General features: G+C 46.9%; 1 protein-coding gene across 4 annotated transcripts in view; it reads right to left on the bottom strand.

The window, feature by feature from the left end:
* The window catches only part of CRYBG3 (crystallin beta-gamma domain containing 3), a 1,479,538-nt gene that overhangs the window by 1,063,718 nt on the left and 389,980 nt on the right, over positions 1 to 25,840 (bottom strand). For all 4 annotated transcript variants that reach the window (XM_085622435.1, XM_085622437.1, XM_085622436.1 and 1 more), the window contains exon 5: positions 20,535 to 20,582. In XM_085622435.1, coding sequence (XP_085478561.1) covers positions 20,535 to 20,582 — 48 coding nt within the window. The remainder of the gene's footprint in view (positions 1 to 20,534; positions 20,583 to 25,840) is intronic.

Genomic DNA, 25,840 nt, shown 5'->3' with positions numbered 1-25,840 from the left:
GGGGAAAAAGTTGGGGGACTGTGGGCGGAGAATCAGAGGGCTGGAAAAACCTAAGGATTGGATCAGTGGGCGGAGTCAGAGGTGTGGCCAGAATGCGCAACACATACCAATTTTTAATATTTGTTTGGCATTTCACTGCCCAGTTACAGCTTATTATGTTATTTCATTCAACAAATTGATACACGTGATTATTTCAGGTTTTAATATGAGTTATTGACAATAAAATAAATTCACAAAGTGGGATACGTTTCCAATCACAGAATGTCCCAAAAACACTTAAAAGTGGAAGAGCAAGCCATTTTCCACAAGAGCAGTTCAAACATGAATGGCAAAATATCCTAGTTTGCAAATGTTTTCTATATAATTATGGCTCTGCCATATTTGCCACATAATACAAGATCTGCTGCATAATCTGACAATTTTAACTAATAAAATGTTTGTAGCTCAAACAGATCAAAAGTTACTAAAAAATGTGACTTGTGTTGCTGCGAAGTGGAGGGACCTTTGCAAAGGTTGACTGATCACATTTCTCACTGCTGCATTTGAATGTTGCACTGGGACTAATAAGGCAAAATCTTTCCAGACTGTTAGCATGTGTACAATTGTCAAAATAATAAAATATCGGAAAATATAATGCATTACGCTGCAGCCTTTTTTTTTTGCTGCATAATTTAGTCTACACCGCTGAATAATTTTGTCCTCCTTTGCTGCATAATTCCAGTGCCCCCAAAGCAGGCAGCTCATGTTAAAAGTGCTTGTGCATGAATCAGAGAGACTGTGAAATTTGCGAACTTAGGTTGGTGTGCGTGCAAATCCAGCACTGCTGATCCTTGGTGAGTTTCAGCTACTACTGATAAAACAAGGCTAATGGAGGTAGCAATGGATGGGGCGGACTGGCCTCAAGGGCAGGCCCAGCTTTAGCGCTGGTAGCGCCCTGTGCAACAATGTTTGTTGGTGCCCCCCCCAATGACCACCTCCGCCATGGATTCCCTCACTACCACCCTTTAAAAGTGCCCCTGAAGTCTCCATAACCGCACTCTCAGATGCATTTAATTTGATTTACAGCACCACTCATACCGGTGTAGGGAGAAAGCAATTTACATCACACACATTACACAGAGACAATCAATTATACATGTGTAAATCACTGTAATGAAAATGTTACGTAAGACTGAGGACTACAAGGTGTACAATTCACATGACAACCATACTAGTAGGCTATATAGATTAATAGTGATTGGTCTGGAGAAACACAAACTCAGAATTTAACATGCAATACCATGGTTGGGGGTTCTCTTAAATAATCAGAATTGATTTCTATCCAAAAGAACACCTTTTGCGAAATGAAGATAATCAAAGACTGGGGGAAAAACATGAAGCTCTAATTTATACCTTGAAGTTTGTATTCAGCTCTTAGAGGACAGTCAATAGGTCACTGTTCAAAAGGATCTCTCGGACAAAAGCACTAACCCACTGACTGATTTACATTATGTGCATTTTGTGATCTGCATGGTACATGTTCTTTGCAGCAGGCGCATTAACTCTCTGTGCTACATTTCCATGAGTCAAAACTTCCACTAGACAAAACTCTGATCTCTCTCTAGGAAGAACATTAATCACTGGAGTTCTCATGACATTTTTATTGTTGCGGAAAATTGCTGGTGGCCAGGAAGGAGGCAGCAAGCGATATTAAAATCATATTATACGTGCAGACACGATGCCCCCACCCAAAGTCAGCGCCCGGTGATGTCACACCTTGTCGCACCGCCCTAGAACCGGCCCTTCTCAAGGGTCCTGTGACCTCAGTGACAGAATCACTTTTGCTCTAGGGTGTGCTGCTTCATAGGCCTGCCTGCAAGACTGGAGCTGAACTTCAGCATGGATTGTGGTGAACAGGCCTTCAAAGTTAACATACACTTGCCACCGCTGGTGTCCATCTGGTGGTGCTAAGACACTAGGACTTCTAAGGTCGTGCGGGGCCTTCTAAGGTCTAGCATGGGAATGTGCTCCCTCAGGAGAATGGTCTGGTGGACTTGTCATGAAGGCTGAACCTGGTTCTCCAATTCCAAATTCGGCAGCTATGATCATAGTGCCTGTGAGAAGTTGGCCTGGCATATGCTGTCTCCTAGTTATAGGGGACACCTTGCACCAGTCCAATTCGACTCTTATTGATGATAGGTTTAAGACAACATATAAAGAAAGCTATCCTAGTGGTAGCTGTGGAGAGCAGCCTTCAGGCTAAGTCTTGAAGGAGTGTTAAGCTTATAGTTTTACCATAATAACCTCTTGAATAACCAAATGAAAGAATAGCCCACACAGGTATATATATAAAATATATGTATTTATTCGAGACAGAATCCCACAGTCTCTTTATGAGGCTAGTGGCAACGTTACAATTCAAACAAGCATTAATAAACACAATAAATAGCACAGGAATCACAGGGCCCCAGGGGGGGACCAAACCATATATCAAAAAAGTGGTATAAGAACCACGACAATTCTACAGACAATGCCTAGGGCATTTAGGATCGCTGGCCCCTTAAGACTCCACCCCAGGTTATGAAGAAGGGGACCCACGGGAGGCGCGTGCAGTGGAAATAGCTGCTATCGGGATCTCTATTATAGCCTATGGAGAATGTCGCGGTTGAAATTACACAGATTAAAGTCACTTCTAGCAGGAGTACAAAGTTAAAACTTTAGACTTAAGCTTTTGAGGAGCCCACTACCACGAGAGTACCGAGGTACCACTGTTACCTGCCCCAGGGAAGCAGAGTGCATAGGTCGTTTTCGATGTCGGGTCGCGGGCTGATTTTCTATAGGAAAATGTTCAAAAGCGCTGCTAGCCAAAAGCGTTGATGCCGTGAAGATCAAAGATGTGAAGATTGTAGAGAAGAACCTGAAAGCAGAGGGGACAAAGTCTGGGTCACGGCAAAGTGACCAGGAGGCTCAAAGCAAAGAGCTCTTCGATGTCGGGTGCTTCAGGTGGGAAGTGGTGTAGCTTGGATCTGCAGCCACGGGCTCCAGGAGGCTTCAAGGAAGGCCAGCTTCTGGAGGGCGACTGTCCCACGTCGGATGAGGGTCGCTGCGGTGTTAGTGTCCGGATTGGATCCACTAAGCCTTGGCAACCGCAACCCACGGAAGATGAACAAATCTGCTACAGTACAGACCCACGAGGTCTGGGAGAGGTCTCCTTTGGGGAGACTGTAGAGCAGGCCTGGAGCAACCAGGGAAACTCTTGATTGTTGAAATAGACCTCCGCTGGGGCCCACCAGTCGAGAGACAAGGGACCGCGGGAGGCGGCAATTTGGAGTGCGTAAAAGGGCACCCACGGGCCACCGGAGGGGGCTAGGGCGCTGGTCTTTGGCACAATTGCTGTAGAGTGGTTGGCTCGTAAACGGGCCAAAGCACAACTTCCCCACTGGTCAGGGTCGTGTGCTACGCAAGAGGTGGCCGGTGTCCTGGGGTATTGGGGATCTCGGCACCCACGCGGTCCACGGTGCCCAAACTCGATTAGCACACTCACTGGCCTCTGGGATGCGCTAGAAACCCACCTCAAGGGTGCTGGAAGTCGTCGAAGTCCGTAGGAGCAGCGAGGTTCCAACCGGGTCACTTGAAGTGTTTCAGGTGCCTGCCAAGCAGGGGGATAACTCCTTTATCCCAAGGGAGATTTCTTCCGTCAGCTGGGCAGCAGCAAGTCGAAGGTCAAGACTGTAAAGTTCAAGATTAATCTGAGGCTCTGGGGCCACGTTATTCTCCTTTATCCCCGAGATTAGGGGAGTGTCCAGAGTGGTGTCCACCAATGAGTGGTGAGGCGGGAAAGGGTGGCTACACCCTCTCCCCTTTGTGTGTTTCCCGCCTGGGCGAGGGGCAGGATGCCCCTGAACCGGTTCCAAGCGGTGTACGCAGAATGAGGGCTCTGCAGCTGCCTACGTGCAACTCTGAAAGGACATTTGGTGCACCCACCCTGTTCCAATCCACATTATCCTATCTGGGGAGATGCTAGCACCTCCCTGCCACAGGAGCCCTATTGTCCAGCTGGCGAGGCTGGGGTTTTCCCCAGCAACAGCCAGCCAGAGTCGTGTGGGTGGCGGGTAGTAGCCATTTTGTACTACATGTGCACTTTTAAATTGGTGTCTAAATTCTGCCGCTTTTCCCAGATCGCCCCTCTAGCAGGGGGGAATCGTACCCTCATGCCCATGGCTGGACTGGGGGTATGATTCCTACATGTTTGACACCAAACACGATATGGTTCTGTGTAGCCATTCTCAAGTTATCACGTTATCGCGATAGACTTGTAATGCGGTTAAGAGTATATGGTATGGCTACACTACAAACAACCCAGCAATGATTTTACGAAGGTTGCAGGGAGGCCCTATTCATGTAGGGGTCCCCCCTCACAAATACCTCAGCACCCTGCCTTGCAGGATTAGCAAGGCCTGCCATAGGGGTGACCCATGAGAGTACATGTGTTGTATTGGGGGGGGGGGGGATATATGGTACCTATATCCCTGTAAGGGGTGCTAGCACCACCTTACCCAGACTACAGTAGTGGTCTGGTGGTGTCAGTTTGGGTGGCTGTCCCAGGGTGGCACAATAAGTGCTGCAGCCCTGGTAGGCCTACTGAGGGACCCACGCCCTGGGTACCATCTACAAGGGACTGACAGGGCACCCTCAGCATCCAATTGGTTTGTACCTAGGGTACTTCACATTAGTTTTTAGGGCGAAAGCAGATAGGCTGGGGTCCTGGATAGCAGGATCCCAGCCAGACTAGTCAAAAAACACTCAAATACCAGGCAAAAAGTTGGGGGCAACCATTAGTCAGATTCCACCTTCCTACAGTGCCACATACTCTCCCCCACTGAACACCATACTGCTCCACTTAGAGAAACTTGCACTGCCTTAAACTACAACCCAATTGTGCCCGCTATAAACACCTGGATGTGGCTCAATTTAAATTGCGCACTAGACAAGAGCAATATGCTGCCTACAAAAAAAGTAATAACACCCTGGAAAAAGTAAACACTCATAGGGAATGAAAAAATAAGTAAAGCATTTAAAATATAAGCAGGACAACATGGTTACCTTAACACCTTTATAATCACTACTCTGAAATCTGTGAGTGTTTGTGCCTGAAAAGTTAAGGACATGACTACAGGGATTGGAATGGACCGGTTTCACTGTCCATTGCTTATATCCTTATAAAAACGTAAGCAGTATGGTATAAAAAGACCACAATCCACGCACTGCAGTATCTCCAGGATTGGTGCACTAGTTTCCCGCCCGGGGAAAACAATGCTGTTCAAAGAAAACAAAAGTAGCACTTCACTGGCAAACTCTATAAAGTGGTGCTAATGGGTGTGAATAAAATCAATCTAGCCACTTTGCCACCAGTCTGTCTTCCTTTATGTATTTATTTTTCATATTTAGAACCTTTTATTCTGAGGCTACACTGTGGCATAGAAAATGTCGGAAAAAGATTACATTTCTAGCAAAAGTGTTTTTCTTTTTTGGAACCATTTCACAGGGGAACAAATAAACGAAAGGAGGAAAGAGGGTGAGAACTGTTCTTGAATTCACGATTTTCAGTAAGAGAGGAGGAGCTGCTAGACAGAAAGAGAGGGAAGAAGGGGAAGAAAGAAAGTTGGCAGGGGGGCAGCTGAAGCGGCAGAGCAGAAGTGGACACTGTCCTTGTGTTCTCTGGCAAGAAGAAAAAGACAGAGTCCTTTTCCTTCTCTGTCCGCCCCGCCCATCCCCAAACGGCCACGAATGCTGAGCCTTCTCTGCAGGCCTTGGCAGATTTCTGCTTTGACTGGGACGCATGTTCAAAATAAAAGACGTAGGGGAACGGAACCTATGGAATTGAAGCAGGGGGACGCCATGCCTGGCTGATCCTGCCCACTTCAACCACTGCAAATAGCCCATCTTCTGAGGCAAACAAAGCTACCTTGGTGTACACAGTCTTCTATGTTATGTGGAAATAGTTAAGCTGTGACAATTCTGTCTAATAACTCAAGGCTGCTGATAATACTTATTATGTAGTACCTATCAGTGTGCAGAACATACTGAACACAAGTTGTCAACTGTCACTTGCACAGAGAGTTATTTTTCAATGCAAAGATTTATAATGTGTTCAATACCTCTACACATCTATTGTACATTAGGAGCACATGCATTTTGTAAACACTTACACCCATTAGCTGGACACAGGCTGTACAAAATCATGTAGAAAAGTAATAAGATAGCGACTAGCCACCATGTAACCTATAAAACAAACTAACAAACTCAGTGGATGATGTAATCAATGATGTCAATATTGTCATTTGAGATGTCATCAGTGATATTATACATGATGTCCTAGAACATGTCATGAGTGATGAAATATGCAAAGTCATGAGCAGTGCACGGCGGGGACACACATTATAGTTAACTCTGCTAACCATAACTGGTGAATTTCTAAAATTCAAAACCTCAATGTTGTCACTGGCGATCTTTTTATAACACCCAACTATAATGTTCATTAATCTTTGATTTTTTTTATAGTTTGTGTGTGTATTAATTTTGTAAAGCCGCAAAGAGCTCTCACAATGGTCTCTGGTAAAAGAGGTGCGTAACAGGTACCAGACATCAATCCAAGCAATTTGTTCCAGATTTTATACCACTGTATGGGACAGAAAGTCTGTCTTATGTTGGTTTGTAAAGTCACTTCTTTATGTTTAATCATTGCACTTTAAATGAATGTGGAAACAAAGAAAACAAGATCAAAGTTGCCTGTGCCCGAAACGCACGCGCGCACGCACACACACACACACACACACACACACACACAATACCACACCATTGTAAAATGAAAAACATGAATATACATACATATGCGACAAATACAATAAAAGCAGTTGGGGACAAATTCCACACATCAGAGATCAAATTATACATAAAATTATCTACTACCACATCAGTTTTTGCAAGGAATAGGATGCAATTAATTGTAGTGCCACATTCCGCATAAAGAAGGATAGCTTCCGTGGAAACAGTATTATAGGTAGCTAATTAGCATATTGTTTTCTAGATTTAATTGGTAAGAATAGTGTTACTTTGAAGGGGCGAGGCCTGGAAACATGGCTGACAGGACGTGAGCTCCCAGTCAGCCAGGGCGTATAATCCTGTTAAATCCTACTGAATCATTCAGATTTCTCGTCTCCCTGACGCACTACATGTGGCTAACCCTAGGCAGACTGCAGCCCGCCTCCCCACGTGGGACCAATGCGGATTGGGACTGGGGGTGCGGTTTCCGCAGTTACAGCCTGACCAGACTAGTCGCTATATGGAAGGAGGTCCTCGGCGCAGGTGCCTCGGACGATTTGGCTCCCAATGCTTACGAGGCCTGCAGGCCCGATCCCTCATGGGCCCTGCTGATTGGCCAGCTCGGCCTACTTCTTCTGGAGCAGATGTACCGAAGCTGCACTGCAGAGTGAGAAGGGGTGCGAATTCCGATCCGGTAGCCCAGTCGCCTTGCCGGTCCAGGTGAGGAGGCACCAGAGAGAGCGAGGGGCACTCCTCCTGAGCACACGAAGAACATGCCCCCAATCCAGCTGCAGGGGAGACTTTGTTGATGCTCAGCAGGCGCGCAACACCCATTGGGCTCACCGGGCTTCAGCCCCCCCCCCCCCCGTCATGTGTATCCAGTGCTTTAAATGGGCCGGTACTGTCCGGCCCATGTCGGACGCCAGCCCCAGCCGGACCCGAGTACTTCACAGGTCTTTAAAAGACCATTTACTCGTTAATGAGGCTTTTGTTCTGTTTTCACCTCTTCTTACAGCCACTCTGCCTATGGCTGGAAGACTTAGCCCCCCCCCCCCCGAAATCTTTTTCAGACGCCCCCCCCCCACCCCCGAAATTTGGCTCTAGTTGCCCGCCTGATGCTCAGTGTGTGGACCTGTATCTTTGCCCTGAGGGGCCTCTTGTGATATCTGCTCCTACGGCCATGTTGCTGTACGTGCCCAGGCCCTGGTATTAGGGGGGCCTCAGGTCGCCAGACCTCCGGTGTTGAAGAGTTTCGGTCCAAGCTCTATACCAAACCCTGCCTGTGACTTCTTAGGGCTGGACAGGCTCAGCTGTGAGACCGAGGGCTGCTTGGTGAGCGTTGGGACACTACCCCCTTTGGAACAGACCACACGCCGGGTTGTACCCCCTAGCATTGGCCTGCTGAGTTACAGGGCACTGGCAAGTGAGGCGACTCATGCTGCAGCTGCTTGCGGGGTGCTAACACTCCTTACCTACACTGAGGGTGTTCCCCTTCGTAAAACTTAAAACTTCTGTGAATTTACCCGGATCTTACCCTAATCCATACTGAAGTTTTCTCGCTCACTCATGTCAGAATTTTCCGAACAGGACTTGTTTACCTTGCAATAATTGTTTAACCACCCGTCTGAGTTCGGACCGTTTTATGAGGCTGAATGAGGCGTTTTAATAATCATTGCTTTCATTTTTGTACTTAGTTACACGCCACGGTATACTTATGCCAAACGCTTGTGAGGGTGCTTGTTAACCTTGCAACATCTGTGTATTTTTCAGGGCCTTTTAACGAGGCCGTGGCATTTGTAAGCATTTTTAATAATTGCTGCTTTGAATTTGCCACTTAGTTACATATTTTACAAATCACGGTATGCCAACACCAAACACAACTAAAATGATTGCGCCACAGCATCACTTGGCTACCATTGGTATTCACGTAATGACTTCACGGCATTCCTCACATTTCTGATTGCCTATGCTGACACATGATGAGAATGCGGCCTCTGACCGTCATTTGCATACCAACTTAAGCCTTAGCGTAGGAATGGACTCTTACACGGCGGCCACCTCTCTAATTCCAGAGTAAATGAGACGTGTTTCCCCAGGTGCATTTACTCTCCAAGCGTCACAGGAAGACCACATCTCGAGTTAACAGGTCTAGGTGACTCCCAGGCCAGCCGTTTTCTGACTTAAAGTAATTTTTCATTTTCTCTAAACACATCACATATTTTTGTACATTCTAGAATCCTTTGGGGATCGAGATGATATGCTGTACTTACCGCAGACTCCATACCTAGCTTATCATTTTTGGCAGCTGAAAAATGCCCCTTTGCCCTCTGTTATATATAAACAGCCCACATTTACCAATGAGTGGCATTATTAATTATAGAATTATACTCTGTTTCACAGTGAATCCCTTGGGGGGGGGGACAGTGGTGGCTGCCTCGGAAGGGCGGGGGTTTAAACAAATAAATAAACTTAACTGTGAACACCGCCGCAGCCTTTCCTCCGCCCTCTTCTCTCGCCACTGGCAGCACGGACCGGAAGCACCCAGGCTCCCAGACTCTCCCAGCCAATCACAACGTTGCTGTAACCATGACAGTAGCGTCGTGATTGGTCTGAGCATTGTGGTTCAGGCGCTCAGACAGGGTCTAGGAGGCTGTGCATGTTCTCCACCCACGCTGCACTACAACCCAGTGGATAACATTCAAAGTTGCATGACTGTTTTGCCAGCCCAAGAGGCCCGGCCAAACCTTCATGCGCACTTAAGAGTCCCTATCACAGAGCTTGTCAGAAATGAAGCCTTACACTTTCAAAGTTCATCTTTATTGGGACTGGGAGACAATAGTCCCTTGGGGTTAAAGAACCCATACCATTTACTTGCCGAGACAAAGCACACAACTCAAACCGGGTGCTCCCACCAAAACTCTTATCTTCAATAAACTCAACACTGATGACCGACATTAATGCCCTCACATGGCAAACACAAAAACTCGAAATTCAAATGGATACCATGCAGGCAATAGCAACAGCTATAACTAACATAGAAGCCAAAATCAATAACTTGGAAGGAAATTTGGAAATGCTTAAGATGCAGCAATACGCGAGGTGTTCATGCCTTTCAATTGTAGAGAAGCTCAGCTCTCTCCCAGAAGTTTGAACATCAATAGTTACAGAATTAAAACCAAGACAATTAATGACCACAGACCATCCAGACCAACACACAGAAGATAGGGCCCAAACTAAAGCAAAAAAGTATGGAACTAACGAGCTAGCTGGAGCAGAAATCTCCCCAACCTCGTTACAGTCAACAGCAATAAAGAGTCCGAGCCATGCCCCACAGAATCCATGTCTAGAAGTCAAGTCCCCTATTCACATTAAGAATCAAGCCAGTAATCATAGCACAGGACCAGACGCCCCTCCTACATCTTCGCAGCTGGCAACAGCGATGAGTCAAAACAAAACCCACTATGCTGAGACAGTAACGGGTAAAATTTCATCTGGATACACAGGCCGTACGGACAACCTCGAAGAGACTGCAGAACCTTGCAAACTGCTATCCAGAAGAGCAAAAAACGCGCCTGAAGAAGCAAACAAAAAACATCAAACACAAGCTCTGTGCAAAGGTACTACAGCTGCACCTGGATGCAGCAGATGGCAATCCGGGTCGCAAAACGAATCCAAAGGCGGACCAACAATTAAAACTTCTTGGGCCTCAGAAACTCTACCCAATTTTTCAAAAGGTGAGGTCCACCATCAAGCCAGTGAATGATCAGTTAATCACAGCACCAGTACCACAACTACTTATAAATTCAAGCTGCGGGGACGGCCAGGCTGATGAAAGGCAGAAGCAGCACCCACAGGGGATCAAACTCCCCCCACAAGCTGACAGCAGAGGGAGCAATCACACTGCACAGAACCTAAACAGGCAGGAGCAAGATGTGCCACCACCCAACACAGATGGAGTAAGGTCGCTTCCCCCCCCCAAACAAACAGTACTGGGCAATCAAACTGCTCCTAGCACAGAGAGACTCAACTGGCCTGCGAGCAGAAAGAACAAGATCATAAAAGTTATTTCATGGAACGTGTACAGACTGAAAACCACGCTACAGAACAGAGCTGCCTTTGAATTCTTACAGACTGGGGACCTGCTGTGTATCCAGGAAACCTGTCTGCTCGCTCCATTGGCCAGACCAGGATTCAAGGAATTTCAACACCCAGTAAAAAAGCGTAATGTATTTGGAAGGCCATCAGGGGGCCTATCTGTATAGGTAAGCTCAGGCACTACCATAACGTCAGCGAAATCTCCAAAAAGCACCGACATGGTCCAAGCCTAATACTTGCAAGGCCTGAAACTGAACAGCTCCCCAATAACGATCCTACTCTTGAATGTTTATTTCAACTCCAAAGACACCCTGAGACATGGCAAGATGAGGGATCTGGTTGACACACTTGAAGAGCTGTTCAGCAACTACCCGAATTGTGGGATCATAATGGTTGGGGACTTTAATACTCACAACTTGGGGACAGTAACAGACGCCCCACCACCCAGGGACCATGCTGGCAACCTACTTAATACATTTTTAAACACTTATAGACTTAGGTCAGTACAAGAGACACAAGTCGCCAACCATGTTATGACTAAAGACTCCAAGGGCAAAAACAAATCAACAATTGATCATATCTTTATGTGCAATTGCCTGCATGAACAAGTGGTAGGATTACTAAAACCAGTGCAGCAGACCAGTGATCATATCTCACTGGTTACAGCGATTTATCTCCAAACGGTTAGCCTCCCGTACATAAGTCCCCTGGGCACGTCTAATGGGGAGGAAATACACTTGCTCCCGAGACGACCAAAGTGGAACAAAATCAACATATACGTCCTGGCAGCCAGAAGAAACAATTGGCCAATACTCAACAACATATACATTGATGGGAAATATACCTGAGAATTGGACATACCTGGTAGAACAGTCCACCCAGAAAAAACAGCGCCCTCTCTTTGCATACTTCATAGACTACTCTGAGGCGTTTGACTGTGTCAACAGGACTCTGCTCTGGCAAAAATACAAAACTGGGGGATCCTGACCATGCTGCTGAATGCCATCATTGCCCTTCACACCAGAACCTGAGTACGGGTGAAACTAACACGGAACACAACAACAACAAGCATTGGCATAGCCAATAGGTCTCGTTTTTGGGACCTTATAAGTTGGTATGCAGCACAAAATCCTTGGTTCAACAACATCAACTGTTGCATGGCTAAACACTTACAAGGTCCCAAAAGCAAGACCTATTGGCTATGCCAATGCTTGATTTATCTCGGTTTTGCTTCCTTACTGCCTTCCTAGTATGTAATGCAATTTCCTTCTGTTTTTTACAGTGTGTATGTAATGCTCTCTGATACCTACGGGTCAAGCTAGCGCTATATAAAACTTTTAAAATAAAAAAAATAAGTTTTTCTTGTCACGTGGCTTCTCACTGTTGATGGGGCAGTGCAGTGGTTCTTGTCGCATGGTCTCTCACTGTTGATGGGGCAGTGCAGTGGTTCTTGTCGCATGGTTTCTCACTGTTGATGGGGCAGTGCAGTGGTTCTTGTCACGTGGGTTCTCACTGTTGATGGTGCAGTGGTTCTTGTCGCGTGGGTTCTCACTGTTAATGGTGCAGGGCAGCTCTACCACTCGGGAGAGACAACCCATGTTCAGTTACTGATTTGGAAGACTGACGTCACTGATATGAACCAGGCGACCTAAGCCTCATCTTATGTTTACATCAGGCTGTTGCTTTCCAATCTCCAGTAGGGCCTGAAATCTGCATGTTTTTATTTATGTGACAATCTTGTTTTAGATTCTGTTGTAGTGAAGCCCATCACTCTTTTATGTACACTTATTACACGCATCGCTGCTTGCTACACCGTCTATTTTCACGCATGCACTATGATACTGATCATTATTTTATGTTACGATGGTATATTATATGCTGTTTTAATTAACTAGAAACAACAACATTGAAGAGGGTAAACGCCCTGCGGCCCCTAGGCAGCCCATGGGGTTTTTAAGCTGTGCCTGAAAGATGACACCAGAATGCAGGAGTCCCGAGCCCTTCATGCTAGGCTGGGGGTGGCGGTACTTACAGAGATGTTAAGTTGGATGTTATAAGTGTAGGTTTGACCTGTAGAACAACTCTTCACCCCGACCTCCCGCAGGATGGAAGCCTATGTTTGGGATAATCACTATTGACCATGTCACCAGTTCACTTCCGGCCATCTGTCCTAGTTGGCAGAAACTGGAGGATTGCCTTCCTAACGAGGGTTAGAGTTTCTACTCCTGGGGGGCACAGGATCCCCGCCCCCCTTCTGTCAGGGCAGCCGCAGAGTGACTGATAATCAGGTTATTGCACTCAGTAGTGGGGAGAGTTGGGCCTGGAGGCGGGGTGAGCAGAGATAAGTGCAGTACATGCCCGTGGGGCACCGTTTTATGGTGGGGGAGGGGCTGAGGCAGCAGAAGTAGGCAGGGAGGGTGCTGTGAGGCCAGCGTGCTCTGTAAGATGCCAGCGCGTCCGGTGGGGCTGGGGTGAGGAACATCACATACAGGATGCGGGTGCATGTCCGTTTCTGGGAGTACAGGAGGTGGAGCGGTTGGCACAGCAGATCTAGACAGGGAGGGTTCTGGGAGCACAGGGCCAGTACACTGAAATATACTGGCCCATCCGGTGGGGCTGGGGGGTAGGAGCATCACATGTATGTTGCATCTCCATACCTGGGGGTGCAGGAGGTGGGGAGGGAGAGGGGGTTAGGACTGCAGAGGTAGGCAGAGAGGGTGCTGCGAGCATAGGGTCAGGGTGCACTCAAAGATGCCGGTGCGTCCGGTGGGGCTGGCGTCGACACCTGACCTGGGGTGCTCGGTGCACCGGAGCCGGCTTCAATTTCTTGCATCAAACTGCCTGGGCATCGCATGTCACACAATGTGAGACGGGTGTTTTTAACACCCAGAGCTGCCGACTTTTTCGAGTCCAGGTGTCAGCTGAACATCCTGTGATTCTGGGTATCCTCGAATCCACTAGCAGGGCCAAATGAAAGACTATATAGCCAAGCGCGCGCCTCGCAAAAAAAAAACCAAGCATTGGCTGCACGCCTGCTGCAGTATAGTGAGGCGGCCGGGGGGGGGAGAGGGAGGGGGGGGGGGGGGGGGGAGTGGAGGCCAGCAGAGTGACGCGATCTGTGGTGGGGGAGGGAAATGAAGCGCGGAGAGAGGCACGCAAGGCTTAATGAGCCTTGACACAAAACCACATGGCGGCTGCGCCCGTGCACGCAAGCTTGAGGACAGCAAAAGCCTCTGGTGGCACTTTTAAAAGCCACTTACTAAATGTCTCGAAAAGACAGCGCATGCGCTGTCTCAGGTGAGACCTAAAAAAGGTGTACACGGACCGAGGGCTAAAACAAGGCGGTGTATTGGTACCCCTGCTCTTTAACTTATATACTGCAGACCTTGGTAAATCAATATCAAAAGCCAACCTGTTAGATCCTAAAATTGGGCCAACTAGTCTGTTCTTAATGCAGTACGCCGACGACATGGTCTTAATGGACCACTTTAAGACAGGTATGCACTAAGTATTCATAACAACGAAAATGATTCAACAGCAAACACAAGTGAAACAAAGGTAGTGATCTTTGGAAAATATGCTAACAAACTCAAACATCAATGGAGATTGGGCCACTTGAAAATAACAACAACATCTGAATATAACTATCTGGGGGTTTGGATCATGAGCAATGACAAGCCCACTACACACACTGCATCCATAGAATGAAAATCTAAGGCAGTGACGTACGCCCTCTGCAAACTCCATTCCAAACTGCACAACCTGACAACTGAGTCAATCCGAAAGGTTATAAGAGCCATGTTACTTCCCTCAATTTCCTATGGCCAACTAGTCTTTCCTGTGGCACTAATGAACACAATGGAATCTGCCAATTGTTGAGCATTTAAACAGATTTTTCAGATACCCGCCCATGCTCGGAATGCCTTAGTACGGCTGGAATTTGGATTAAATAAACAATCCTACGAACATTGGGCATCGATTATTCGATACTATCGAGGGGCATGAGCAGCCCCCCAAATACAATGAAAGCAACTCTAAAGGAAATTTTCACAAAAGGTACAAATTCTTGGGCTGACACCCTACTCACTTCCTGCACTTAACTGCACCTTGACTTGTCCAAGTGGCGGGATTTCATTCACCAACCAGGAATTGTAAAAAATATTTTAAAGAAACAAGTAAGACTATTATCCAAGCAAGATGATATGAGGATAATAGAGTCCTCCAGCAGCAATATCAGGCTGTTAGCTACATCCTATAAGGATACATTGTGACAGCCATATCTTGATTCAGCTCTGAACAAATCAATTTTAAAGCACATTCTGTCAGTCAGACTCATGATACTGCCAATAAAAGACATAAATATTAGTTGGAAATCTCTAGAGGCGGTCACCGATTGCAGACTGTGTCATCAGTATGAGGAGTCTTTGGCTCACCTAGTTTGCATCCGCCCCCAAATGAACCACGCACGCTGCACTTTATTAAAGCCTTTGCTCTTAAAATATGGCACTCGTACCTGTCCAGATGCAATGAAATTTCTTTTTAATTTGGAGATCCACATGGAATTGGCCAGACTAGCGAAAATTGCATGCCAGCTTAAAGAACTTATAAATAAAGATCGAGCCATGGACTAAAGGCTGACCACAGGTTCAAACTAGCGAATATATATCAAATTTAATGGTCTCTTAATTTTACGCTTTTGGTAATTGTTCGATATTTGTCAAATGAAATAATACAATGCTGTTTTTGCCAATGATCGAAGAAGGGGCGTGGATGGACACACCACGCCATGCCTTTTGTAACAATTTTTATTAATTTAAACAATAAATTAATTAATTCATTCATTCATTCACTTAGGGAGTGCAAAATACTCCTCCTCTGCTCTGGCCAGCCCAGCCCCGCCCTGCCATATCCTGGCTCCGAGTCCGCACTGAAAAATAAAATGAGAATAACCTAATTTTATCATTTTCTCTTTCTTTTTTTGCACTGCTTAAAGGGCGGTGGGGCCTCAAACGAGGAGCAGACACTGTTGGGGGATCCTTTTTTAGGATATTAAGACACACATCTATAGATACATTTTGAGCCATGCTTTGGGCTCCATCCGGACCTGGAGGAGCTATAATTTCTCTAACGGTCAATAAAAGGCTGTTCTACATTTAGGGTAGTCGCTCATGGAGCCCTCCTGGGTCTTTTCCTTTTAACTTTATACACCATACACGTAATTCTGATGTGAGCATTTGTCTCTCCACACGAGCTGTACACGTTTATTTAGTCCTGAGGAAGATCCTCTGTGATGGCTAACCACCAGAACATACCCACAAGGTTGAAACTTCGACGATAATACTGAAGAGCCATGCTTTCAGTTAACCAGCCTAGAGGAAGTGCCAGTAATAATATTATGTTGAACTGTTTTCAAATGAGAGAATGGACATATCTTCATGAAATAATTTCTCGGTCTTCTGTTTAGGCCCTTTTGCGTTTTGTACTGGTAGACATATGTCCGCATTGTGTCACCTTATCACTGAGTCATCACTGGAATGCCAGGCCTAGTTTTCCATACAGGGAGGGATCCTCTCCAAAACGGAGAATCCAGAGTTGGAATATCCATGGGTTTGAACGCCTTAGAAATAGTGGTGAACTCGAAAAAATTGAAACCTTTCATTTGGTATTCCTTCAGGAGTCCTGGTTGAGAGAGGAACAGACAGTAGGTGGTTTTATGACATTAAACAGTAAAGGAAGGGGAGAGCATAGACAGGTGTTCTAAACTTAATATCTACTAGGGTGATCCAGAAAGCATTGGAGGTCATAAACGTGTCAAGTGGTCTACAGCTTGCTGTGGTCGAAATTAGCTTGAGCAATAATACACAGAGGTTTTCTTCTTATGAATGTTTATATTCATAAAGAAAACCACCAGCGAATGAAAGGCTGGCTGGATTCATCGAACATTCCTCCATAGTCTGGTAGCAAAATTCCAGGAAACAGTCATAATAATAGCCGGATATGTTAACGCCCGTCTCTTTCCTGCACAGATGGAGTTACAGTTTGAGGAAGCTCTGGAATCTCATGACATTCCTCCATCACAATTTCCCCCTGGTGTTATTAAAAAGGGGGCCCAAGTGCTGAGCCAATGGCTGGCGAATAATGGTTTGATCTATTTAAATGGCTGATATAAAAGTGACATGCCAGCAGCTGCAACCTTCTGGCAGGGCCTGTCTCCAGGCCTGACTGACTATATGTTCACATACTTTTGGCATGTTGTTCTCTTTCTGCCCTTTGAAGTGGCAAACTATGAGGGTAGTAACCACTGAGAAACCTCAGCGGTTCTTAGCCTGTGCGAGCCGGTGTCCCCAGAGAGGGTATTGCGTCTGGGAGTGTCCTAACCGCGGAGGCTTTCAACACGCCTTGATCCCACTCATCAACATCTAGCCGCTTTCTAATTAAATGAGAATATCAATATCCTCTCCATTTTTTCTGAGAATACTATTGTGTGGTACAATGAAATTGTACATCAAGTTCTGGGTTGTAGAACTGTATTTGTGGGAGAGAGGGGACAGCGAGTAGACCCTAGTATAAAGGGGGGGGGGGGGGGGCTGGTTTGATTTCGCTTGTCAAGAGCTGAAACGACAGGTTAGATGGGGAGTCAGGAGTGCTGGGGTGACACCCAGGTACCACAGCCTCTCAGGAGCTGGTTAAGCTTAAGTTCCAATATAAATACCTAGTGAAGGCAAAAAGTCTCCTTCTACCACAGTAAGTGGGATGAGATACAGGAAATTATCCTCCGCAAGGATCAACAAACGTTCCGGGAGAAGGTTAACAACCCTATTGATCTTAATAGCGTTACCCTTGTATATATGATTCCGGAAGATTAGTGGGCTACCTATTTGGTCGATTTATACAGGGCACCTTCTGATCCAGTCAGACCCCAGGAACTCTTGCACAAAAACTCCCCCACACTTGGTTTTCAATAAAGGAGATAAGAGCAGCCACTGAGAGAATAAAGCTTACATGGGCCGCATGCACAGATAGTATCACAGCGGTTATAATCAAGTTGAATAGTGATTGGTGGTCCACAGTTTACTCACTTATGTTCAGTTGGATTGCTTCACCGAGCTTCTCCCACCATCACTGAAAGGGTCTATAGTGCAACCCATTTTTAAAAAAGGGAATGGCTCAGACCCCACGCACAGAGACTTATTAGCCTTCTGAATATCTTGGTTAAGGTCTTCTACAAAATTATTTTATCTAAGCTGGAAGACTGAGCCAACAAATCCAAGATAATTCCAATAGAGCAGGGGGGCTTCCGGGAGGGCATTCTACCACTGATCACTGCGTTGTGTTGTGGCCCATTATTTAGAAGGCCCTGGAATTAAACCAAAGGCTGCTGTTTTGTTGACTTTAGGACAGCCTTTCATTTGGTGGAAAGGAATATCTTATGGGGAAAACTCGCCACCTGTGAGCTCCCTCCAAACCTCCTTAGTGTAATTCAATCTTTGTACTCAGACAACTGGGCTCAGGTGGAGCAAAATAAATTGGGTCGGCTATCTTACAGAATTCCTATTAGGAATTGCCTTCGGCAGAAGTGTGTCTTAACACCCTTTCTCTTTAGACTATTTCTAGCCGCTCTTCCCTTTTTTATATCCCAAAGTCCTTCTCCCCTAAAGTGGGGAAGCAGCATATAGATTGCCTGCTTTAGGCAGATGATCTGGTATTGTTGGACTGTACCCCAATTGCTCTGCAGAGAAAACTAAACACTCTAGCAACATATAGTAAGCAGAACCAATTTCAAATTAATCTGGAGAAGACTAAGATTTTGGTTTTTGGGGGAAAAAAAAGTAAATATGTTCACCTGGTACCTAGATACACAGGAGGTGTAGCTTGTCAACCAATATAAATACCTGGGTTTGACTTTTAGCAGAAACTTGAAATGGGGCGCGCATTTGTCTGCACTAAGCAGAAGGCACTACTGCAGGCCAGTTGTTTGTCTAGATTCAACTGGAAATTTGGGGGATTATCCCATATCCCTCTACTAAAGCTTTATGAAGGGAAGATACCTCTGCTGTGCCTGAATAGAAGAGAGATCTTTTCCCTTGATCCCCTCTATGAGTGGGACCGATTAGAAGGAGCAGTTCTCAGAAGGCTTTTATCACTCCCTCCAGGTACTATGGTCCAGACCATACGGAGAGAGTTCAACCAAGTCTCCTGGAGTCTGCTGACCTTCACTTGGGCCTTAAGGTATTTCAATAGCCTCTCTGAGAACGATTAAGTGATCAAAGTATCTAAACAATGCTGGGATGAGATCCAGGTAGGGAAAGAGGTCGGCAAAGGAAGTAAGGAGTAGCTTGACCTTTATTAAGAACCTACATCCAGACTGTGGCACAACTGCATCCTGGTCCCCTTTCCCAGGCAAACAAGTTTTGAAACAGTCTGCAGTAATGGTGACCAAGACTAATGACCTGACCTACTTGAGCAATAAATCAGCTTTTCAATTTCTACTCTAGGCCAGAACATTTTCTTTCCATAGTTGATGCAGTTACCAGACTCCGGCTTCCGGAATTAAATATTAAGTGCTAGAGTGGGATGTAATCCAATCCATTCAACTCGCCTATGTTGGGCCAGGGTCTAGGATAACAATGGCTTCTGCCCCTACCCCCTGAATGTAAAATGCGCTCTACTGCATATACTTATGGACTGTGTTTTCTATTTTTCAAACCGTATTAAGTTTTTTAAATATGAAACTGTCCAAAGGAGGAAATCTGTTGAGTTTTTATCAGAAATGTGTTATTTAGATGTGGCAGCAGAAACTGTTCAGTTTTTACGGTCGGTTAAACAGAGTTTTAAAAATGAATTGCCGTTGGAGGGGGGTGTCGGGCAGGCTAAATAGGGTTAAATAGTCAATTTGAACTGTTTTATGTGTTTATAGAATGTTTTATGGACAATTGTCTAAATAAAGTTGTTTTTCTACCGACCTCATCGCTAAGTCACTTTTTTGTGTATACACTGCGTGTGTAACAGCCATATATTTGTATAACTTCGGTGTATGACTAAGAATACACCAAGTAATTACAGTTGCTGGTGTGTGGTGTCTTATCCATTAAGTGATTTTGAGTGCGTCTCATGTAACAGGGCCAGTCTCTATGGGAGGGATTAACAGACCAAAAGGAGGGATAAATGGCCACCATGTACCATTCAAAAGTAAGGAATTTAGAAAGGCACCCAAAACAACCAATGACAAGCGATGGGCTGGCTTGAAACCCATGTACTGAATACACCATGCCTCGCAGAGCAGCACATGTGCGCTGCTAGGCTCGACCTAAAAAACAAGTTAACTGTTTGTGCAGCAATGTTTCTTGTAAATGGTGTCTTTGTAATGAATGTTAGGGTGTGAGTCCATGAGATTCCGGATTTGTTTTGGTTAACGTTCAGTGGAAACAGAATCAGATGTCTTGCCTTTTATGGGTTTATGGTTTCATTATAGACACATTGCATCAAAAAAGACGTGATCATTCAGTAGTATCCTCATTTCATAAAACAATGAGACACACAACCTAAATCATTAATAATTTGTCATTGAGAGTTTATCATACAACCCAATGCAATAATGCATGATTTTAGGCCACAGAATGCCAAAAAAATTCACTTACCTTCCCCGGTCTAGGATTATATTTCAATGTTTCTATTCCAACAGGATTCTGAAATATAGGAACATTTGTGATCATGTTTAAATGTGGCAAACATTTTTCAGTATTTTTCTCATTTGACCTTTTTACAAGTCAACCTACACTTCCTGATACGGAATGAGACCGGTTCATTTAGCACATAAGCAATTTCATACTGTCTGAAAATCCTATCATTGTTCAAATCTTTCATAGACATGCACACAGACAGAACACAGAACTAAAAATGTATTATTTTGTCAGTTTAACTTCACTATATCAAGAAAGCATCATACAAATAAGCAGAATGTCAGAAAGCAGGATAAGAATGAAACAAGAAATGTTAATAGGATAATGTGGGATGAGAACTGGCCAACTTAAAAAACCTGACTAACGCTAGGCCTCAATGAGTCAGGAAACAATAATGAGCTGTTGCATGTGGCTTGAATTACTGTACCCAACAACAGTGAAAGGGGGTAACCCTTTAGTGCCTTCCATATATAACAATTATATGTTCTAACAAATATGGGGCACAAAAATAATCAGAAAAATGCCACCACCTTAATGTGACTGCCATATGCAACGCAACTTAAAAATCATTCACTGAATTTGTGTGATCAGTTTACAAGCGATGTTTTAATTTAAATACCCTTTTCAATTGTGTCATGCATTTTATTATTATTAATATTTGTAAAGAGTCAATGATAAAGCAGGACCTAATTAAGCACTCAAATAGCAAACAGCTACCGGGTCACTTTATGACATCAACTTTAAGAAGGAGATGGAAAATAAATCGTCATCTAACTAAGCATCTGAAGTGCACACAAAATAAAGGGCCAGTATTTTTTAAAGGCAATATTGAAAAACAAATTTAAAAAAAAACACATTTTGAATCAGCTCTGTCACTGAAGAGTAAGGATCTCACTTTAGGTGGATGTGAACTATTTGCATAAGCTTTGTGTAGTCACTCAAAAGTGAATGGAACTAGTGTGTAGAGTGGGCTGCTGATGCAATATGCTGTGGTGGGCGGAAGCAAAATGTGAATGATAATTTAACAGGCCAATGGATGAAGCCCGCTGACCAAAAAGACCTCTTTATGTATATTATGCACTAATTATTTAGAAAAGAAAAAAGAACAATGGCCTTGGTGAGAAGGCTAAAGCGGTTGATAAGGCCAGATCTATAAAAAGACTTCAAGCTCTTGGTATATACCACTTTGTTAAAATATCTGAAATGACGCCATAAAGGAGACCCAGCAAAAACAATACATATGAACAACAGCATATTTTCTTGCAACATCTCTAAACTGTGTACAAAAAATATTATTTCGGTTTGAGAGAGACAGGGCTTTGACCACAAAACAAGAAAATGTTTATTGTAATTTTACGTCATGATATATCCGGTTTAGAAGGTGCTTAAAATTCTATACACGGGGAGGAGCCTAGCGCTTGACCAAGATGGCCGCGTGAGCTTAGAGCTCCCGAGACCCTCGCGCCCTCCGTCGACTATCCTGACTCAAATCCTGATGGTATGCATGGCACCGTGTTGCTGAGTTGTCAGGGATGCGATTGATGCAACCCGCGACCGGATCGCCCACCGGGAACCGGACTTATGACTGGCGAAAGATTGCGGCCTAACTCCCGGAGATGCCAGGGGCTAGAGTTGGCAGGATGCCCGACTCCTAGTTGATCAACAACGGCCTGGTGAGGTGTGAACTACCGGACGGAGGCCCTCGCTCTTTCACTTTCGGTTTCGTTCCCTTTGTCTGCCCGGACACTGTCGTGCTCTGGGTGGTTCTATAACCCCAGGGACGCCCGGTGGGCTATTTTGGAAGAACAAGGCGGACCTGCTCACTCCTTATACCTCTCTCTGAGAGGGGACGGTCCTCACTGCATTGGATTGCTTGGAGTCCATTATGTCGGGCAAGGCAGAAGGAGATAGGCTGAAGACTAAGTCCACCAGGCGGGGAACGTATTCCCAAGTTAATAGTATGGACCGCTACGCCCTCCCGAAAACATCGCCGAGTGGATCGAGCCAGGCGCCGGATGCCCAGAAGGAGGACTCGCCTGGGACCCCGGAGCTCTCCCTGCAGGATGTCATGGGCGCGCTGGATGGGATGCAGACTGCGATGGGGAGGCAATTCGAGGCCCTGGCGCATAAGGTGGATGCTATCCTGGTGGATGTCAACTTGATCCGCTCGGACCTGGGCAAGACAAACGAGCGCGTTAAGGACCTGGACCATAAGACCACGGGCCTCGCTGATGAGGTCGCGGACCTGCAGAACGAGGTCCGGAAGCTGAGGGCCGAAAGTGACCTCGCTGCCCGCCGGCTGGAGGACTTCGAGAGCCGGTCCAGGCGTAACAACGTGCGCGTAATCGGGGTCCCGGAGTCCTCGGATGAGGCTTCGGTGGACCTGCTTGTGGAAGATTTGGTCCTCAATCATCTGAAGCCCAAGGGCCTTGGGAAGTTTTTTGCGGTGGAACGGGCCCATAGGGTGCCAGGCGGACGGCCCAAGGCGGGTGCCCCGCCGCGGCCGATTGTCGCCCGGCTCTTTCATTTCCAAGATCGGGACGCTATCCTGCAAGCTTCGAGGGTGACGGGCCCAGTCCCCTTCCAGAATGCGTCGGTGAATTTTTACCCGGACTTTACCCAGCAGGTGCAGAGACAGCGACAGAGCTTCCTGGGAGTGAAGCGAAGGCTTCGGGAGCGGGACCTAAAGTATGCCATGCTTTTCCCCGCCAGACTACGGGTGGTGCATGAAGATCGGACATTCTTTTTTGACTCTCCTGTTATGGCCGACGAGTGGCTGGACGCTTTGCCCCGGCGATGGACCGGGGACGACGCAGCTGAGCATGGAGACAGTGGCCGGGATGGACAGGGCTGATAACTCAAAGCCGGCCTGACATGATTTGACCATACTTGTAGATTTGAATAGAGTGCAGTAACTGTGGAGGGTTGCGGGAGGACGAGGGGTGCTCTTTTCCTCCCTTGGGGTACTTTTTGTAGATTTTTGTTTTTGTGGGGCGACAGGCACACTGCAAGTTGGGGGGGCTTTTTAAGCTGCAGCAGGGGTGCAGGGTGGGGGGAGTTATGGGGAGTTTGAGTGTGTTGTTGGGGGGGTTATTTTTGCAAGGCATGATGATTATCCTCAGGGCTGTTCCATGGTGGCGCCTCGGGTGTGGGGTGGGCCTCTTTCCGTTTGAGGATGGGGGGTAGGGGCCTAAGTGTTATAAGCTGGAATGTTAATGGTTTGGGGGATCGCATTAAGAGGGGGATTGTTTTGCAATTTCTGAAACGATCAATGCCTGACGTTGTACTGCTGCAGGAGACGCACCTCATAGGCAATACGTGCTATGCTCTGAATAGGAAGGGGTATAAATTCATTGCACACTCGGGATTCTCTTCTGGGTCCAGGGGGGCGGGCATCCTCGTTAGAGCATCTTTGCCTTTTGAGGTGGACTCCACCATCGTTGACGATAGGGGGAGGTTTGTGGCAGTGGCGGGGCGGTGGGAAGGAAGGACTTTGGTTTTGGTTTCAGTTTATGTCCCGCCGGCCCTGCAGGCTGCCACATTTGCTGAATTGGGCAGGGCTTTGCTGACTCTCCCGGGGGGTCTGCTGGTAGTGGGAGGGGATTTCAACGCTGTGGGTTCCGGACTGCTGGATAGATACCCGCCCAGGGACACAGGGGGGGCTCAGAAATGGCTTCCAGACCTCCTAGACACGTTTGGCCTGATAGACTGCTGGAGGCTCCGGCACCCCACACAGAGTCAATACACGTTTCACTCCGGGGCGCATGGTAGCCTCTCCAGGATTGACTACCAGCTCACTCTGGCCGCACATGCCTCGTTGATATCCGAGGCGAGGCACATGGCACGTGGTATCTCTGATCACTCGCCAGTGTGGATCCGGCTGGATCTCGGTCGGGAGGGAGGAGGGAGGGTGGCCCCCATTAACCCTTGGTATTTCCGGGACCCCGAGATGCGCAGCGCCCTGGTAAAGAAGGTAGATAATTACTTTAAGGACAACCTGGGATCCGTGGACTCGGCGATCTCGCTGTGGGAAGCTTTTAAGACCGTGCTTCGGGGGGAGGCCCTCTCCCTGGTGGTGACTGCCAAGAATCGGAGGGATTGCGAAGTGCGGCGAGTAGAGGAGGAGATTGCGGCCCTTGAAGGGGATATGGAGGAGGAGGTCACGGAGTCCTCATTGCATGAGTTTTGCTTGAAGCAAGCGGAGTATAGGGACCTGGTGACTGACGCTGCCAAGACCCTCAGTAGGGAACAACAGGGCCGTCTGTATGATGTGGGAGATAAGGCAGGGAAACTCCTGGCGTGGCTGGACAGGAAGGAACGGGTCAATAGGGTGGTGCCAGAGTTGATTGGAGAGGGGGGAGAGGTGATTGTGGAACCTGAAGGGATTGTGGAGTGTTTCGCGGAGTATTTTCATAGGGTTTATTCCTCTGTGTCGGACAGGCCGCCCGAGGACTCGTCTGACCCCCTTCGTGATATCGAGCTGCCCTGCCTCTCTGACATAGATAGGGACGATTTGGATGGCGACATCACGGTTGACGAGGTGGCGGGGGCGATTCGCGCGTTGAACTCGGGTAAGGCCTCTGGACCGAACGGACTGCCGATCGATCTGTACAAACTGTTCCCGGATAGGGTCGCCCCTCACCTGCGCGCCATGTTCTTGGAGGCGCGGGGGGATGGGATCCTTCCGTTGGATCAGCGGCTGGCGTCGATCGTGGTCATACACAAAGAGGGTAAGCCCCGAGATCGATGCGCCTCCTATCGGCCCATTTCACTCCTCAACGCTGAGCCGAAAATTCTGGCCAAACTCCTGGCAACCCGTCTGATTAGAGTACTTGGCGATTTGGTCCACCCGGATCAATCTGGCTTTATCCCGCACCGAAACACAGCATTGAACCTTAGGCGTCTTCATGGCGTCATCGCCAGGGCGGGCACGCTGCGTGAACCGGCTGTTGTGGCATCTCTCGATGCCACGATGGCCTTTGACACGGTGGAGTGGGCATATTTATGGGCCGTGCTGGCCAAGTTCGGTTTCGGTCGCGGGTTTGTGAGTTGGGTCCGGTTGCTGTACGAGGGGCCACTAGCGAAAGTTGTGGTGAATGGTCGGGCATCTGCTCCTTTTCAGCTTGGAAGGGGTACTCGGCAGGGTTGCCCCCTGTCGCCTCTGTTGTTCGCCCTCGCCCTTGAACCGTTGGCTGCGTGGATACGTTGGCACCCGGATATAAGGGGCCTTCGGTGGTCGCCCGATCACGAGGACCGGATTTCAC

This window comes from Triturus cristatus, chromosome 8 (assembly GCF_964204655.1).
Source record: "Triturus cristatus chromosome 8, aTriCri1.1, whole genome shotgun sequence".
NCBI lineage: Eukaryota > Metazoa > Chordata > Amphibia > Caudata > Salamandridae > Triturus > Triturus cristatus.
This window is presented reverse-complemented; position numbering and strand designations above follow the sequence as displayed.